At 39.9% G+C, this 18,291-nt stretch overlaps 1 protein-coding gene across 2 annotated transcripts in view; it reads left to right on the plus strand.

Moving 5' to 3' along the window:
• The window catches only part of DLG2 (discs large MAGUK scaffold protein 2), a 1,427,480-nt gene that overhangs the window by 624,817 nt on the left and 784,372 nt on the right, over window positions 1-18,291 (plus strand). For both annotated transcript variants that reach the window (XM_052662441.1, XM_052662442.1), the window contains one exon: window positions 13,415-13,465. In XM_052662441.1, the coding sequence (XP_052518401.1) occupies window positions 13,415-13,465 (51 nt within the window). The remainder of the gene's footprint in view (window positions 1-13,414; window positions 13,466-18,291) is intronic.

An 18,291-nucleotide genomic window follows, 5' to 3' on the forward strand; every position in this document is an offset into this window, starting at 1 on the left:
GTATCAGGAAAGAGAAAGCACAGTGTGAGGAGCTGGACTATAAGGAAGACCACAGGTACAGTGAGAGAAAGACAGGTCTGGATGACCAGGGAGAAAGATCAGTGATTTAACATTAAAATTCCCTTCAATTCAAGCTCTAGATACATCCCATTCTTTCCTCTCTCTTTAGAGCCACTCCTTCTTTAATTTTCTTCTACAAGCTTGGATTGAACATATGCTTCCCATTACTAAGTGATGAGAAAGATGAACAAGATGGTCCCAATTTATGTTACCCATGACTATGTTCAGGCTTCCCTGTTGGCTCAGACTGTAAAGAATCTGTCTGCAATGAGGGAGACCCAGGTTCGATCCCTGGGTCAGGAAGATCCCCTGGAGAAGGGAATGGTAATCCACTCCCGTATTCTTGCCTGGAAGATTCCATAGACAGAGGAGCCTGGCAGGCTACAGTCCACGGGGTCGCAAAGAGTCAAACATGATTGAGCGACTAACACTTTCACTTTCCCTTTATGACTGTATAACCTTGGAGAAGTTGCTTAGCTTAGAAACCTGACTTTCTCAGTAGTAAAATTAACATTAACGTGTCTAGCCCCAGGATTTTTTTAATTTAATTATTAGATCAATTTATCATAGAGCCTAGCATGTATTAGATACTTGAGAAAAAAGCAGTGGTAGTAGTACTAATACTAGTAGTAAGAGTACTATCATTATTGCTACTAGCGTGGGGAAGATGACTTAGAGAATAGAGCAGTGATTTTCAGAAGATTGATAAGGAAAATTTTTTGACTTTATAGAAGAGACAGCTTTTGACTGACATAAATGGTAGCATCCCATATCCCCAAATAGAATCCAGCTCTACGGAGATAGGGACTGCGTTTTGTTTACTAGTGTATCTCTAGGACCTAACTTCAGTTCAGTTCAGTCACTCAGTCGTGTCCAACTCTTTGCGACCCCATGAATCGCAGCACGCCAGGCCTCCCTGTCCATCACCAACTCCCGGAGTTCACTCAGACTCACGTCCATCGAGTCAGTGATGCCATCCAGCCATCTCATCCTCTGTCGTCCCCTTCTTCTCCTGCCCCCAATCCCTGCCAGCATCAGAGTCTTTTCCAGTGAGTCAACTCTTCGCATGAGGTGGCCAAAGTATTGGAGTTTCAGCTTTAGCATCATTTCCTCCAAAGAAATCCCAGGGCTGATCTCCTTCAGAATGGACTGGTTGAATCTCCTTGCAGTCCAAGGGACTCTCAAGAGTTTTCTCCAACACCACAGTTCAAAAGCATCAATTCTTTGGTGCTCAGCCTTCTTCACAGTCCAACTTCACATCCATACATGACCACAGGAAAAACCATAGCCTTGACTAGATGGACCTTTGTCGGCAAAGTAATGTGTCTGCTTTTGAATATGCTATCTAGGTTGGTCATAACTTTTCTTCCAAGGAGTAAGCATCTTTTAACTTCATGGCTGCAGTCACCATCTGCAGTGACTTTGGAGCCCAAAAAAGTAAAGTCTGACACTGTTTCCACTGTTTCCCCATTTATTTCCCATGAAGTGATAGGACCAGATGCCAACTTAGTACCTGGGAAATTCTAGGCATTCAAAACTATTCTAAATTAATATTTTAATAAGCATAAAGTAAATATATTTATGGTGGAGGTGCAGCATGGCATACATGACTACTGGACTGGGTTACCATTTCCTACTCCAGGGAATCGTCCCCACCCAGGGATAGAACCTGTGGCTCCTGCAGTGGCAGGCAGACTCTACCACTGCACCACCTGGGAGGTCCATTTATGGTAGCGTGTATGACATTAATAAAGATGCCAAAGAAAAGAGGTATTTCATTTAAGTTCAGTTACTTAGCTAGAAAATGTTTTTGAAGATAAGATCTAAGATCTGTAGCTAGACAAGTAGGTTGGGGACAGCTGGTGGATAGTCTGGAATGTTTTTTAATGGTAAAGAAAAATGAAAGCTACTCATGCAGTAAAATTACATGGTGGAAATGTTGCTTTTTAGAAAGAAAAATCTCAAGGGATGTGAACACTAGACTGATTTGAAAAAAAAAAAAGATAGAGACAGAGATATTATATCAGTGATCCTAAGAAACTTATATTGTAAGTCTTAAAATAGGATGTTGGGTATGAATGAGAAATACACAGGATATGTATGAAAAAGGATTCTCTTGTATATGGAGTAGGCTGGAGAAACTGATGGTTATAATTGGGCAAGATGATTAGTTCTATTTCAGGTTTATTGAGACTGGGGTGATACTCAGGCATTTACTTAGAAAATCAAGTTGTGAGATGAAAACTCAGGTGAAAATTGTACAGCAATAAGGGCAGGCCTTGCGAATGCTCATATCTGTCAAGAGGAAAGGAAATGTATATAATTCCAATGGACAGAGAAGCAGGAAGGAGACCAGCAAGAATATCAGCCATGTGACAAAAGGGGAATTTTAAGTTACACTCCAGATTGTCAAATACCGATTGAAAACCAGGAAGGATGAAGGCTGGGAAAAAAACAGTGTATTCAAATATGGAACTTTGTTGACCCTCAAGAGCTCAGCTTTTCAGTGGTGGTGGAACACAAACAAGATTGCAGGGAATTAAGGAAAGAAGGCAAAGATGAAGAAATGGATGACTGATAATCTGCCTCACACTGTAGTTGTCATTATATCCAAATGGAAAAGAAAATATCCTCAACTATTGGCTAACATCATCATATTTGTAAAATCTTATATTGTGGTTCAGCACTCACTCTGTTTCTGTTTTTCTAAATTTTTGGGGTGTGTGTTTTTAGCTCTTGATTCTTTTGGACAGTTTGCTTGCAATTGACCAGGTGGTTTGTATCTGGGAGTGCTCAAACACTTGGTGTATTGTGATGCTTTCTTAACTGTTATTCGATTGTGCTTTGAATGTCATTTACTGCTCTCAGAGAGCCTTCCCTGGCAGTTCGTTTGGTAAAGAATCTGCCTGCAATGCAGGAGACCCAGGTTCAGTCCCTGGGTCTGGAAGGTCCCCTGGAGAAGGCAATGGCAACCCACTCCAGTACTCTTGTCTGGAAAATCCCATGGACGGAGGAGTCTGGTAGGCCACAGTCTATGGGGTCGCAAAGAGTCGGACACGACTGAGCGACTTCACACAAGTGGTAAAGAACCTACCTGCCAATGCAGAAGGCATGAGAGATGGGAGTTTGATCCCTAGATCTGGAAGATCCCCTGAAGGGGAGGGTATGGCAACTCATGCCAGTACTCTTGCCTGAAGAATCCCATGGACAGAGGAGCCTGGTAGGCTATGGTCCATAAGTCTAAAAGAATCGGACACAACTAAAGCAACTTAGCACATGATTTAGCAGTTCACTGAACTCAGAAGTTTGTCTAATTAAGATTATAACTTTAATTTGAAATCAGAGCCTATTGGTAAAAACACATTCAGGTAAATAAGAATAGTTCTCTTACCAAAATTAGAATCTTAACTAAGAATATCAGCAGTTATTTCTGTAGTTTGTGAGTGTTAATTAAAAATATGAAATTCTATGATTGCTATTGTTGTTTACTCACTTAGTCGTGTCCAACTCATTCTGACCCCATGGACTGCAACATGCCAAGATTCCCTGTCCTTCATCATCTTTCAGAGTATGCTCAAACTCATGTTCATTGAGTTGGTGATGCCATCCAACCATCTCATCCTCTGTCATCTCCTCCTCCTCCTGTTTTCGATCTTTCCCAGCCTCAGGGTTTTTTCCAATGACTCAGCTCTTCCCATCAGGTGGCCATGGTATTGGAGCTTCAGCTTCAACATCACTCCTTCCAATGAATATTCTGGCTTGAGTTCCTTTAGGATTGACTGCTTTGATCTCCTTGCAATCCAATGGACTATGAAGAGTCTTTTCTATCACCACAATTAAAAACATCAATTCTTTGGTGCTCAGCCTTCCTTAAGGTCCAACTCTCACATCCATACATGACTAATGGAAAAACCACAGCCTATACTAGGCAGACCCTTGTCGGCAAAGTGATGGCTCTGCTTTCTATTATGCTCTCTAGGTGTCTCATAGCTTTTCTTCCAAGGAGCAAGTGTCTTTTAGTTTCATGGTTGCAGTCACAATCTGCTGTGATTTTGGAGCCCCCCCAAAACACAGTCTGTTACTGTTTCCAATTTTTCCCATCTATTTGCCATGAAATGATGGGACTGGATGCCATGATCTTAGTTTTTGAATGTTGAGTTTTAACCCAACTTTTTCACTCTCCTTTTTCACCCTCATCATGAGGCTCTTTAGTTCCTCTTCACTTTCTGCCATTAGAGCAGTATCATCTGCATATCTGAGGTTATTGATGTTTTTCCCGGCAATCTAGATTCCACCTTGTGATTCATCCAGCCTGACAGTTCTCATGATGTACTCTGCATATAAATTAAATAAGCAGGGTGACACTATACAGCCTTGAAATACTCCTTTCCCAATTGTGAACCAGTCCATTGTTTGATGTCTGATTCTAGCTGTTGCTTCTTGACCTGCATACAGGTTTCTCAGGAGATAGGCAAAGTCGTCTGGTATTACCATTTCTTTAAGAATTTTCCACAGATTGTTGTGATCCACACAAAAGCTTTAGCATAGACAATGAAGCAGAAGTAAATGTTTTTCTGGAATTCCCTTGCTTCTTCTATAATCCAACAGTTCAGTTCAGTTCAGTCGCGCAGTCATGTCCGACTCTTTGCGACCCCATGAATCACAGCACGCCAGGCCTCCCTGTCCATCACCAACTCCCGGAGTTGACTCAGAATCAACATCCATCGAGTCAGTGATGCCATCCAGCCATCTCATCCTCTGTCGTCCCCTTCTCCTCCTGCCCCCAGTCCTTCCCAGGATCAGAGTCTTTTCCAATGAGTCAACTCTTCGCATGAGGTGGCCAAAGTACTGGAGTTTCAGCTTTAGCATCATTCCTTCTAAAGAACACCCAGGGCTGATCTCCTTCAGAATGGACTGGTTGGATCTCCTTGCAGTCCAAGGGACTCTCAAGAGTCTTCTCCAACACCACAGTTCCAAAGCATCAATTCTTTGGCATTCAGCTTTCTTCACAGTCCAACTCTCACATCCATACATGACCACTGGAAAAACCATAGCCTTGACTAGACGGACCTTTGTTGGCAACATAATGGCTATAATCCAACAAATGTTGGCAATTTGATCTCTGGTTCTTTTGCCTTTTCTAAATCTAGCTTGTACATCTGGAAATTCTCCATTCATGTACTATTGAAGCCTACCTTGAAGGATTTTGAGCATTACCTTGTTAGCATGTGAAATGAGTGCAATTGTACATGAGTTTGAACATTCTTTGGCATTACCTTTCTTTGGGATTGGAATGAAAATTGACTGGCATATTGAGTGCAGCCCTTTCAAAGCATCATCTTTTAGGATTTGAATTAGCTCAGCTGAAATTTCATCACCTCCATTAGCTTTGTTCATAGTAATGCTTCCTAAGGCCCACTGGACTTTGCACTCCAGGATGTCTGGCTCTAGGTGAGTGATCACACCATTGTGGTTATCCTGGTCAGTAAGACATGTTATGTCTTCTAATTTTAACTTCTTATAATGTTGTATATTTGTAAACCAATCTCATTATAATTGAATAGTATTCCTAAAATAACCAAATACATGCCTTATATTAAAATAGATGCTCACTAAAGTTTAACCAGAAAATTTTTTGCTTACTGCTATTCAAAGAAGCAATGTTAACACTTACACTAATGGGTATGATGCTTAGCAAGATGAATTCCAACAGCTTATATAAGTGACAGAATTGCAATTGGAATTTGGGACTTTTAGATTCCATCTTCTGAGCTTTTAATTTCTCTGTAATAATTCCTCTTATATGAAGAGCAGATACAATTTTAGGCAGAGGAAACAGTCTAGAAGGAGGGATATTATTAAAGAAAGTGGTGGACAGTTTAGTTGTGTGTGACAAACCTACAGGCTTTGTTTATTGATCCTCTCATCCTGATTAGAGCTTCCATGCTGGTTTATTAACTATCACTTTTAGTACTTGTTTTTCATCCATTCAGCAGAGATATGTAAAGTTCAATGTGTTGGAAAAAAGGATGGAGATAATTAATATCAGCCTTCAGTTCTTTCTTTTGGATTGAGGGTAGAGCAAAACTTCCCCTTTTTTTCCTTTTTTCAAAGATAAAGAGCTACCTTTTATTTCTACCAATAGACTTGAGATCTTTAAGAAGAAATGGGGAAGGTGCTGAAGGTGAAGTCCTTGAGTGGAGCGAAGGAGAGCAGGTGATCCTGCCAGCTAGTCTCCTTCCTGATGCTAACAAGATCAAGGAGAAGGGACATGCCTGAAGTCCCTGGAGATTAGGGAGATATTAGCTGGTAGGAATATGGGTTTTCGACTGGGATCTTTGGAATAGAGAATTAATAGAAAAGTCCTCAGTAAGCCCTTAAGTCAAGGTTGGGTGCACCTTGATGAAAGTGACAGGCAAAGTAAATATGATTTCAGCAGTAGGTGGAGAGGAAAGCCCTGATGTGAGAAGGTCAGAGCAGGGAGCAACCTCTGAGATCATCCATCCGCAAGAGAAGATTGAAGCACCGTGACCTTGCCAGGGTTACCCAGCATGTTACACCACAGAATCAAGACTACAACACAGGTCTTAACGACTCTCAGGCCAGTGTTTTCCCTCACAGAGCATTCTGAAGAAGTGGTCCCCGCTGTTCCCTATGCCCTGATAGGCTCATCTCTTTCTTTCCCATTCTGACGGACATCTGCCTCTGAAGACTTTTGGTTCATACCATCTCCTCTATGAAACCTTTTTTGACAACCTCTAGGTACAATCACACACATCCCTTCCTTTATGTTGTCTCTGCAGCTGCTGTAATCACAGGCATTAGCACAGCAGTCGTATCACTTTGCTGCCTATTATCATTCATTAGTCTTCCTCTGCTAGACTGAGTTATTTGAGGGCAGGAGTCATATGACATTCATGCCTGTCTCTCCAGGGCTTATACCTAGCACATGGCAGGTTCACAATAACTGTTAGATCATGCTGTAATTCATATATTCAGTATATAAATTAGAACTTACCAGTGCTTCCCAGCTGGCTCAGATGGCAAAGAATCTACCTGCCAGTGTGGGAAATGCGGGTTCTATTCCTAGGTCAGGAAGACCCAGGGAATGGCTATCCACTCTAATATTCTTGCCTGGAGACTCCCATGGACAGAGGAGCCTGGCAGGGTACAGTCCATGGGGTCACAAAGAGTCAGACATGACTGAGCGACTACCATTTATCACTTCATTCATGTGTATAAAAACTGTCCCAAGATGGAAGAAGCCATATTTCATAGGAAGAGACTGCAGTTATTAGGAGCTGCCTAATAGAGAAGAATTCAGTAACAATGCAGTTTTTAGAGTTCTCCCGTGACTTGATTCTAAAGATTGTTCTAGAATCATACTATGAAGAAGGCATGGTGCCAGAAGCTACAGGGGTACAAAAAAAAAAAAAAAAAAAGAGTAAAATGAAGTCTTATATCATGAAGATGGGATATGAAGGATGCAACGAGATCAGCCTTGGGAAAGTGAGTGCCAGTAACAGAGCAACATGATGGTCAAACTGGGAAAGAGAATATTAAAAAGAAAACAGAGACTTCCCTGGGAGCCCAGTAGCTAAGACTCCAAACTCCAGTGCAGGGGCCCAGGTTCCAATCCACAGTCAGAGAACTAGATCCCAAATGCCATAACTAAGAGTCTTCATGCTACAACTAAAGACCGCTCATGCCGCAGTGAAGATCAAAGATCCCCTGTGCCACAATGAGAGAGAACGAGAGAACAATGAGTAAATATTCAATATTTGATCTAATAAATTTTGTGACCCTGCAGACTGTCAATCCAAAACTCATTAGAATAGCTGTCACTACTGAACACCTACTATGTGCCAGGCAGCTAAGATATGTTCTCTCATTTATTCTTCTCAACAATTTCATAAAGATAATCATGTGCTATTGTAACTAAAATTTCTCTTTTTATTTTTAGACATTTTAATGGGTGTATAATTATTGTTTTAACCTGCATACATATATAGCTGATTCACTTTGTTGTACAGCAGAAACTAACACAACATTGTAAAGCAGTTATATTTCAATTTTTAAAAACTAAATTTTTTTTAAGATACACAAATGGCATAAGTATATGGATAGATACTCTTTTTTTTAAAGCCAGTTGTCATAGATACCTTTAAACCATTGTTGAAATTCATCACTCAGCCCTATATGCTAAAAGCCAAAAGATTGAGATGTCTTATTTACTGTATTATAATCACTTATAATAATGGGCAGAATTAGTCCACTACTGTCATATTCTATACTACTTAGGAATCAAATATATATACACAGCCAATAGTAAATGGATCTGTATAGCTCTTGTATGTGGCAACAGAGGGGCTGTGGCTCAAATTCATTTCTTTATTTTGTATATTAGATATCACACTTCTGTGAGGTTTTAATGTTTGTGTTTGGTACCTCTATAAGGACTGTATGTTTCTTGAGAATAGGAATAATATACTAAAATCTTTATTTTCTCAGTGCCTCCCATATCACTTGGCACGTCATGCAAGCTCAATACTTGCTCATTGGGTAGAATTGCTTTGTCCTAAAAAGCCAACACTTTGATATTCGTGTTTCAGCATTTGTTTTAATATGTGATATGGGGATGTCTAAAATTCATTCATCTTAACGTTTTAGAATGCTGTTAGTTTTAATGAAATTACAATATAGACACGAACAAAAAATTCAAAGGAATCACTACTTAGGATTCCAGTTAAGAACATTAAAACATGGAATAGTTCACGTCTTATTCATGAAAAACCTCTTTTCAGGAAATAAAAATAGATCTCAAATCAAATTATATTATCACCCAGACAGGTGGTTACTATAGCACTGAAGGGAAAAAAAGGAAAAGCAGTGAAATTAGCTAAAGACTGTTGGGGAGAGAAAAACATATATAAAGTATTCAAAGTTTATGAAATTAGAATTTTAAATACCAAGTTTGAATTTGAATAGGTTATGCTCTTGTCTTAACTTCCATCTGAGGCCAGAAAGGCTAGATGTTCAGAATAGGACAGGACAATATGTGGCATCAATTTGATTTTCCAGCCACCATGGAAACCTACCAGCTGACACTCCATAACCATAAGGTTCAGAAAAATCAAGTATCTGAACAAAAACATATTTCAAAACTGGGAAATTCCATGTACTTTACTGACCCTCCACATCTAGAAAGCTGCCAATTCTCTCACTTCTGCAGGAGGAGAGATGATGCTGGGTGATGGTCAGAGCCAGATCTGAGTTAACCGGAACCATCTCCATGCAACTGTATAGGCTGCAAACCATCAGTGGCATAAAACATTACCAGGGTACTTAAACCTCATAGGAGATATTGTTAGCCAAGAAAAAAATTGTATTTGGCAGTATTTTTCAGGAAGAATGTTGTTTGTTGTTTAGTTGCCCAGTCATGTCTGACTCTCTTGTGACTCCATGGATTGGGATTTTCCAGGCAAGAATACTGGAGTAGGTTGCCATTTTCTTTCTCCAGGGAATCTTCCTGACCCAGGGATCAAACCAGTCTCCTGCCTGCATCTCCTGCATTGCAGGAGGATTCTTTACTGCTGAGCTACCAGGGAAGCCAAAATTGAATGTGTGTTCAGTCTCATTCAACTCTTTGCAACCTTTATGGAATGTAGACTGCCAGGCTCTGTCCATGGAATTTTCCAGACAAGAATACTAGAGTGGGTTGCCATGCCCTCCTCCATGGGATCTTCCAGACCCAAAGATTGAACCCATGTCTCTTGAATCTCCTGTGTTGGCAGACAGATTCTTTGCCACTGCACAACTTGGGAAGCCCCCTATAAAAAAATAATAATAATTTTATTTATTTTTGGCTGTCTGGGTCTTTGTCACTGCATGGGCTTTCCTCCAGCTGTGAGCTGGGTCTCTTCTATAGTTGCGTTGTGCTGGCTTCAATAGTTGCAGCTAGGTAGTTGTGGTTCCCGGACTCTAGAGTCACAAGACTCAGTACTTGTGGTACAGGGGCTTAGTTGCTTCTCAGCATGTTGGGATCTTCCTGGACCAGAAATCGAACCAGAGTCTCCTTCATTGGCAGGCTGATTCTTTACCACTGAGCCACCAGGGAAGCCCCAAAGCCCGTTTTTGGTTTGTTTGTTTGTTTTTAAATTAAATGGCATATATTGTTAAACTAATTGGAAGTAGAGTGAGAGCATCAAGGCAAGTTGAGACAATAGATTGTCTGTAAATCCCCCAGAAGATGATGGGAGGCCCTTCAGGACAGTTTTTCTTGGTTTTTCAGAGTAAGAATACACAATATTATGGCTCAGAGGGAATTACTTTTCATACCTTTTGGCTCTTTACCACTCAGTGAGCAACTGTTCCTCTAAGCAACTGTGAACGAGAAGTATTTAAAGACTATTGAATTGGTATACTCCTCTGGAAAGGTATTTGTGCTGCTTGTGCTCAGTTGTTCAGTCGTGTCCAGCTCTTTGTGACCCTGTAGACTGTAGCTTGTCCATGGAATTTTCCAGGCAAGAATACTGGAGAGGGTTGCCATTCCCTTCTCTAGGGGATCTTCCTGACCCAGGGATCAAACCTGCTTCTCTCACATCTCCTGCATTGACAGGTGGATTCTTTACCACTAGCTCTACCTGCTGCTGCTAAGTCACTTCAGTCGTGTCCAACTCTGTGCGACCCCATAGACAGCAGCCCACCAGGCTCCCCCGTCCCTGGGATTCTCCAGGCAAGAACACTGGAGTGGGTTGCCATTTCCTTCTCCAATGCGTGAAAGTGAAGTCGCTCAGTCGTGTCCGACCCTCAGTGACCCCATGAACTGCAGCCCACCAGGCTCCTCCGTCCATGGGATTTTCCAGGCAAGAGTACTGGAGTGCAGTGCCCTTGCCTTCTGCAAGCTCTACCTGGGAAGCTACTAAATGTGCACAAATATCACAGTCCATTTTTATAACACTTATGTTTAAAATGGAAGTATTCTTAGTTCTTTTTATTTCATTCTTTCCCCTGAGGTCTTTGCCAAGGATTAGCGTAGGATTTCTTTTCTTAGGGGCCCTTAGGCAGCGAAGATCGTCCTCTCTTAGTGATGAAGCAGTAAACTCTAGAACCTCTTAAATATCTTTCCTGTCATTCTGTGTTTTAAATGCTCCTCAAGTAAAGCTTGAAATATTGTCTCACCTATGCTAAAATCCTTTCACTCCTTTATAATTTCATGAGATCCAGTTCTAGTCATGGAATATTTTCCTTTAAAAGGAAGGTTACATCCCCACCTGGATGTCATCTTCCCTTCCTTTAAAGAGATCCTGGATACTATTGAATTAGGCAAATGGCATTGCTTTCTTGGGTTGAAAACTAAAGACTCATGGAGTAAATGTAAAGCCATCAATAGTTCATGTAGCTGTCTGGGGAACTTTTGAATACAAACTTGAATATGTATATATAATACTTCTAGGATTTATAATTCAGCATATATGATCATACAAATGTTAAGGAAGGATTTTGGTAGACCCTAACTATGCAATGTATGTCACTAAAATATTCTTATCTGTTAAGCACTTCCTTACAGAATTTTCTCCTCTGATATTTATTATCATAGGCTTGTTGTTTTCTTCTCTTTGAAGTTTTCTTTTTTTCTTTTTCCCCACCGCAATTCGCAACACTTTAATAGTGTGAAGGGCTCCACTCTAGAGAGCACTGAAGCGAAGAAAAGCTTCATGGAGCCATACTGTGAGAATTAAAACACATTGCATTAACTCAGCCTTCCCTTTCTGACTTCCTCTGTCAACTAAAAACAGTTTTGAAAAACAAAAAAGACAAAAAGAAAGAATTAATATGGGAACACACAGGGAGTTTGAGTTTTGATTTTTACATGTGAAAAACAAAATTTAAAAAACTGTAAAGTTGCTAAAGCTTAGTTCTAACATCTTCAAGTTCTCTCCCCTGAGTCATTAAGTTGCTGAAGCCCAGAAAATCAAATTTGGTTTAGGACTGTTTGATAATGTAGTAACACAATAAAATGTGATTCACCAATTAGCTCATATAATTAGAAAATCAAAAACATGCTCTAAGTGTCTGGTGGACACATATAAGTAAAGTCTATTGTTCTTTATATTTGCTGATTATAGTTATGATTATACCTTCAGTTAATGATACCATAGTCAAATTCCTTATGGAAGAGAACCCATAAATGCCTGTGTTTATAAATCAGGTAAATAATTTACTTAGTTCAGTCATTCATCCATTCACTTTTTTCCCCTTCATTATTTCTTTTTTGTCAGGCTCCATTAGTTAATGCGGCTGCCTGGTTCTTGCCTCCATAAAGCTCTTAATATGCAAGATCTATGTTTAAATTCTTGTAAAGAAGGGACAGTAAAGTAAAATTAGAATTTTATAAAAGTCATGGACTTTTACTTGAAAATAAGTTTTTTCTCACTGATTTCTAAATGTTAATAATGTTGCTGAGACATAGTCTAACAACAACAACAACAAAAATAGCCAATTCAAGAATTTCCTTGCTCAGAAATTTTGCCTGGCTGAGAAGGATCTGTGACAGATGAAAAGTGAGAATTTAATATTTGTTAGATTATTTTAAAGTAGCTCTTCATATGTTCTGTATTCATGTCACTTGAAATCTAAGTCATATGTTCTATGTTGCCTGACTATATTTAAAATGTGTTTCTCTCTCTAAGTTCAAATCAATTTAAGGGTCGGTTGGATGGTTAAAATGGTTTCTCACCAGGAATTTCAAGCATGTCCTGGTTTGTTCTTTTCTCATTGCTATCGAAGCCATGGTTACATGGGTCAGGGCTTCTCAACAAATATAGCAGGAGGATAATGGGGATAAATTACCTGAGCTTGAACCAATAAAGAGAAGGCATTCTTTATCTAACACGGTCATTCTTAATGTTGTTTTACAGCCAAAAATGTAATATGGTCGTGTTGCCCTTACCACTGATTCTTAAGGTCATATTTTAGAGTCTATCCATAGAAAAATTGAAAGATATTAGGAAAAAATTGCCCTTGTAATTGTAACAATGCCCCAGATGGCTTTCTCTTTTAAACTCACAGTACATATTTTGTACTGTTTTCTCTCCCCCAAACATCAAGAAATTCTAAAGGATACAATCAGGGGTTTTTTGTTGTTCTGTTTTGTTTGTAGAGTTTCAGTCATATTTCAGAATACCTTGGACTATATTTCATTTGGAAGAGAACATTTGGTTACAAACATCAATAGAGTGTGGTTTATTCATAGCCAGGATGCAATTTGACCCCCTAATGTTATTTAAAATGCAGCTCTCTCCTCCTCAAAATGTATTTAATAGTTTTCTTTATTTTTTTCCCCTATTTACAGGTCAATGGGACAGAAATTGAATATGAGTTTGAAGAAATTACATTGGAGAGGGTAAGAAAAAATCCAATAATCCAAAACCCTAATCTTGCATTCCACATTCTGCTTTCTAATGGATTGTCTTGGGGAAATGTGCAAATGTGTATTATACACACGCTCACAATGAAAATATTAATGAAGTGTTTGCAGTGGAAGGCATGGAGACAAGCCGACCAACCCACCAGAACTTTCATTATGTGTACTGCATGGCCAGGGTTTGGAAAAATGAATAGGGAAAGCCAAATAGTCAGTGAGCTTGTGTGATGTGAAAGTGAAAATGTTAGTTGCTTAGTCGTGTTCGATTCTTTGTGACCCCATGGACTCCTCTGTCCATGGGATTTCCCAGGCAAGAATACTAGAGCGGGTTCCCATTCCCTTCTCCAGGGGATCTTCCTGACCCAGGGATCAATACTTTTTTTTTCTTATTGTTTTCATTATTAATCTTTTGCTATACATTTTAAGATATGTTATACTGTATTTTCTGGACATGGAACAATAGACTGGTTCCAAATAGGAAAAGGAGTACATCAGGGCTTTATATTGTCACCCTGCTTATGTAACTTCTATGCAGAGTACATCATGAGAAATGCTGGGCTGCAAGAAGCACAAGCTGGAATCAAGATTGCTGGGAGAAATATCAATAACCTCACATATGCAGATGACACCACCCTTATGGCAGAAAGTGAAGAGGAACTAAAAAGCCTCTTGATGAAAGTGAAAGAGGAGAGTGAAAAAGTTGGCTTAAAGCTCAACATTCAGAAACAAAGATCATGGCATCTGGTCCCATCACTTCATGGGAAATAGATGGAGAAACAGTGGAAACAGTATCAGATTTTATTTTTGGAACTTCCAAAATCACTGCAGATGGTGACTGCAACCATGAAATTAAAAGACGCTTACTCCTTGGAAGAAAAGTTATGACCAACCTAGATAGCATATTCAAAAGCAGAGACATTACTTTGCCAACAAAAGTCCGTCTAGTCAAGGCTATGGTTTTTCCAGTGGTCATGTATGGATGTGAGAGTTGGACTGTGAAGAAAGCTGAGTGCCGAAGAATTGATGCTTTTGAACTGTGGTGTTGGAGAAGACTCTTGAGAGTCCCTTGGACTGCAAGGAGATCCAACCAGTCCATTCTAAAGGAGATCAGCCCTGGGATTTCTTTGGAAGGAATGATGCTAAAGCTGAAACTCCAGTACTTTGGCCACCTCATGCAAAGAGTTGACTCATTGGAAAAGACTCTGATGCTGGGAGGGATTGGGGGCAGGAGGAGAAGGAGACGACAGAGGATGAGATGGCTGGATGGCATCATTGACTTGATGGACATGAATCTGAGTGAACTCTGGGAGTTGGTGACGGACAGGGAGGCCTGGCGTGCTGCAATTCGTGGGGTCACAAAGAGTCGGACACGACTGAGTGACTGAACTGAACTGATACTGTATTTTCATTTATGTGATATTAATGTGATCTTCTTAACTACCATTACCATGCTTTTCCTTTTTTTTAGTTTAAAATAATATGTGATGGATTTTAAAACCTTGCTCATAGAGAAAAACACAGCAACCCTGCAGAGTTTTGAAAACATGTTGTTCAGGCCTTGGCAAAGATTTGAAAAATTAGGGAGATTTTGTGTACCGTAAGCCTAAATTATAAAGGTGTTTTAGAGAAGAATAAGAAAAAAGGTCAAAGACTGCCCAAAAAAGGCCAAAGAACGCCTAGAAAAAGGTGACTGAAAGGTATTAACAGGATATTCATCAAAAAAGAAAAGGCCAATAGCATCCAGAACCTTGCTCAGCCTTACTATTAAACAAACAATGGTATTAAACAGTTTTTCTCAACCCAGTTGGCAAAACATTTAAAAGGAAGATTAATATCTGCTGCCACTGAGTGGGCCTGGAAATTGGAGCAGCCATTTATTGTTGCTGTTGCTCCGTCACTCCGTCATGTCTGATTCTGTGCCGCCTCGTGGATTGCAGCACACCAGGCTTCTCTGTCCTTGACTGTTCCCAGGAATTTGATCAGACTTATGTCCATTAAGTTGATGATGCCATCCCACCATCTCATCCTCTGTCGCCCCCTTCTCCTGTTGCCCTCAGTCTTTCCCAGCATCATTTCCAATGAGTTGACTCTTTGCAACAGGTGGCCAAAGTATTGGAGCTTCAGCATCAGTCCTTCCGATGAATATTCAGGACTGATTTCCTTTAGGATGGACTGGTTGGATCTGCTTGCAGTCCAAGGGACTCTTCTCCAGCACCACAGTTCAAAAGCATAAGTTATTCAGTGTTCAGCCTTCTTTCTGGTCCAACTCTCATAGTCATACATGACTGCTGGAAAAAATCTTAGCTTTGACTAAACGAACCTTTGTTGGAAAAGTAATGTCTCTGCTTTTTAATATTCTGTCTAGGTTGTCATAGCTTTTCTTCCAAGAAACAAGTGTCTTTTAATTTCATGGCTACAGTAACCTCCACAGTGATTTTGGAGCCCAAGAAAATAAAGTCTGTCACTGTTTCCATTGTTTCCTCATCTATTTGCCATGAAGTTATGGGACTGGATGCCATGATCTTAATTATATGAATATTGAGTTTTAAGCCAGATTTTTCACTCTCCTCTTTCACCTTCATCTGTATATGCATAATATACATTCATAATAAGGATACATACCAAAATGTTAAAAATTATTAACTCTTGTTAAGGATTTTGAGGTAATTGTTAGTTACTTCTTTTTGTCTATATTTATTTTCTACACTTTCCATAATAAACACACAATGTGTGAGTTTTCAGGTGCTCAGTCATGCCCAACTCTTTGTTACCCCTTCAGACTGTAGCCCATCATGCTCCTCTGTCCATGGGATTTTTCAGGCAAGAATACTGGAGTGGATTGCAATTTTCTCCTCCAGGGAAACATGCAATACATTTATATTAAGAAATAAAAATGTAAGTATTTTTTCTGTGCTCTCATCCAAGCATGAATTCAGACTCTAGATCAACATTTAAACTTATTTTTTTTCTTCTTCAGTTTACTAATTATTCAGTTTCATTAGTCAGGCAATTTCCTTACTTCCAGCCTAATTTTTATTATGAATGGCTTTAAAAGGAAATTTACATTAAAAAGTAAATGTTTGACAGATGAGTTCTTTAAAACTTCCATTATGAACTTTGATAAATTGTTTTAAAGGCATGCAAAATGAATAAAAGTGAGGTTTATGGAAAATCAACCCAAATGAGGAGAGAAAAGATATTTCTCCTAAATCACTAATCATCTGTCCAGAAATAGCCTTATAAATTGTAGGATGCAGTGCAAAATCAAAGCGGGAGGCCTCTGTTTAAAAACCAGTAAGAATTAAAAGGTGACAGTGGCAGTGCCTTCTAAACATAGGATCTCTTTCCACTACACAGATCTCACCCTTGTGAGGTCAACCTCTCTCTCCCCAAACCCTACACATAAATACGTCTTGACTGTAACAACATTTAGTTACCCTGGTTTTATAGGTCAGAAATAGACGCTAACAGTGAGGTGAGGTAGAACATTCTCTGTGAGTCAGACAATGGTGGGTTCTAGTGTGTGTTCGCACTCACTTCATGAGCTTGCATGCTGTCTCCCTTCCTTTACTTCCCACCCTAAGGGTCTCAGTCACACTCTGAAGCTTATCCTTGCCCTTAGCTCTTCGCCTTCCAAGACCTCTCTGTCGAGCATCACCTTCTCTGAGCACCACCACCTGTGTCCTTATCGTTTGTTCTAGTACACCTCCTCTCCCCACTGGGACCTTGAATCTGGCTTCACTCACTCTCCTCCTCCCCTTGGCCTATGTGCCTTGATCCGTCACTCTAATTTTCCATCTTACACACTCAGCACTTTTTCTCCTCTCTCTTTTTTTCGTGGTCGCCTCAGCCCTTGTTAACCTACCTTGGTTAAACTTACACCTTCCTAATTACTCCATGCCAGTGCCTGAGCAACTAGACATGGCAAGAGAAGCACCTAGTCATCTCACTTTAAATTTATAACTGTTGGCTTCAAACGAACTCTCAAAACAACCAACCAGTTCTTAGCAATTTCTTTAGAAAAATCCATTTCTCGGTCTCTGGGAAAAAAGTTTCCTATCTCATTTCATCTCCTCAAATCTCAAACACCCCCTCCCTCATCCTCTCTCTTAACTATTAATTTCTCTCCATATGTCCTTGAGAAAATCTAAGCCATCAAATGAAAACCACCTTACTTCCTACCACCAGATTCACTAGTGTGCTCTCTCTGTTCCCTAATTCTCTCCAAGGCCAGCTCTTCGCTTGTAACCTGGACTCCATAACCTCTTGTCCATTTAAGGAATTTGCTTCTGGAGTTTTCTCCTCTCTCTCCTGCAATATCAGTTTCTCGCTTGCTTTTTTTTTTTTTTTTCTGGATAAATTTAATTTAGCGTGATAATAGCTCTCATCTTAAAAAAAAAAAAAATGTGTCCCAATGTTCCTCATCCATTATTGCCTTGTTGTTCTATTGAACTTAACCAAAAATCTAGGAAACCTGTCTGTCTGCATTAACTCCACGTTAGTACTTCCTTTTCCTATGTTAACCTATTCATGTTTTCATCCTCACGGTAGCTCTAAAACGGTCCCTGTCAAAGTCACAGCAAGTTCCATCTTGCTCATTACAAGCCTCAGTTCTCAGTCCTGACTTCTCAGCAGCACTCTGCAGCTGTCTCTGCCTCCTTCCTCAAAGGTGTTCATTTCTTGCCTTCCAGAACAAAGCACTCTTCTGTTGATGTACCATCTCATCGGTGCCCTTTCTCAGTCTCCTTGCTGGTTCTTCCTCTAAATGTAGGAACACTCCAGAAACCCAGTACCCAAATTTGATA

The sequence above is a fragment of the Budorcas taxicolor genome, chromosome 25 (assembly GCF_023091745.1).
Source record: "Budorcas taxicolor isolate Tak-1 chromosome 25, Takin1.1, whole genome shotgun sequence".
Lineage (NCBI taxonomy): Eukaryota > Metazoa > Chordata > Mammalia > Artiodactyla > Bovidae > Budorcas > Budorcas taxicolor.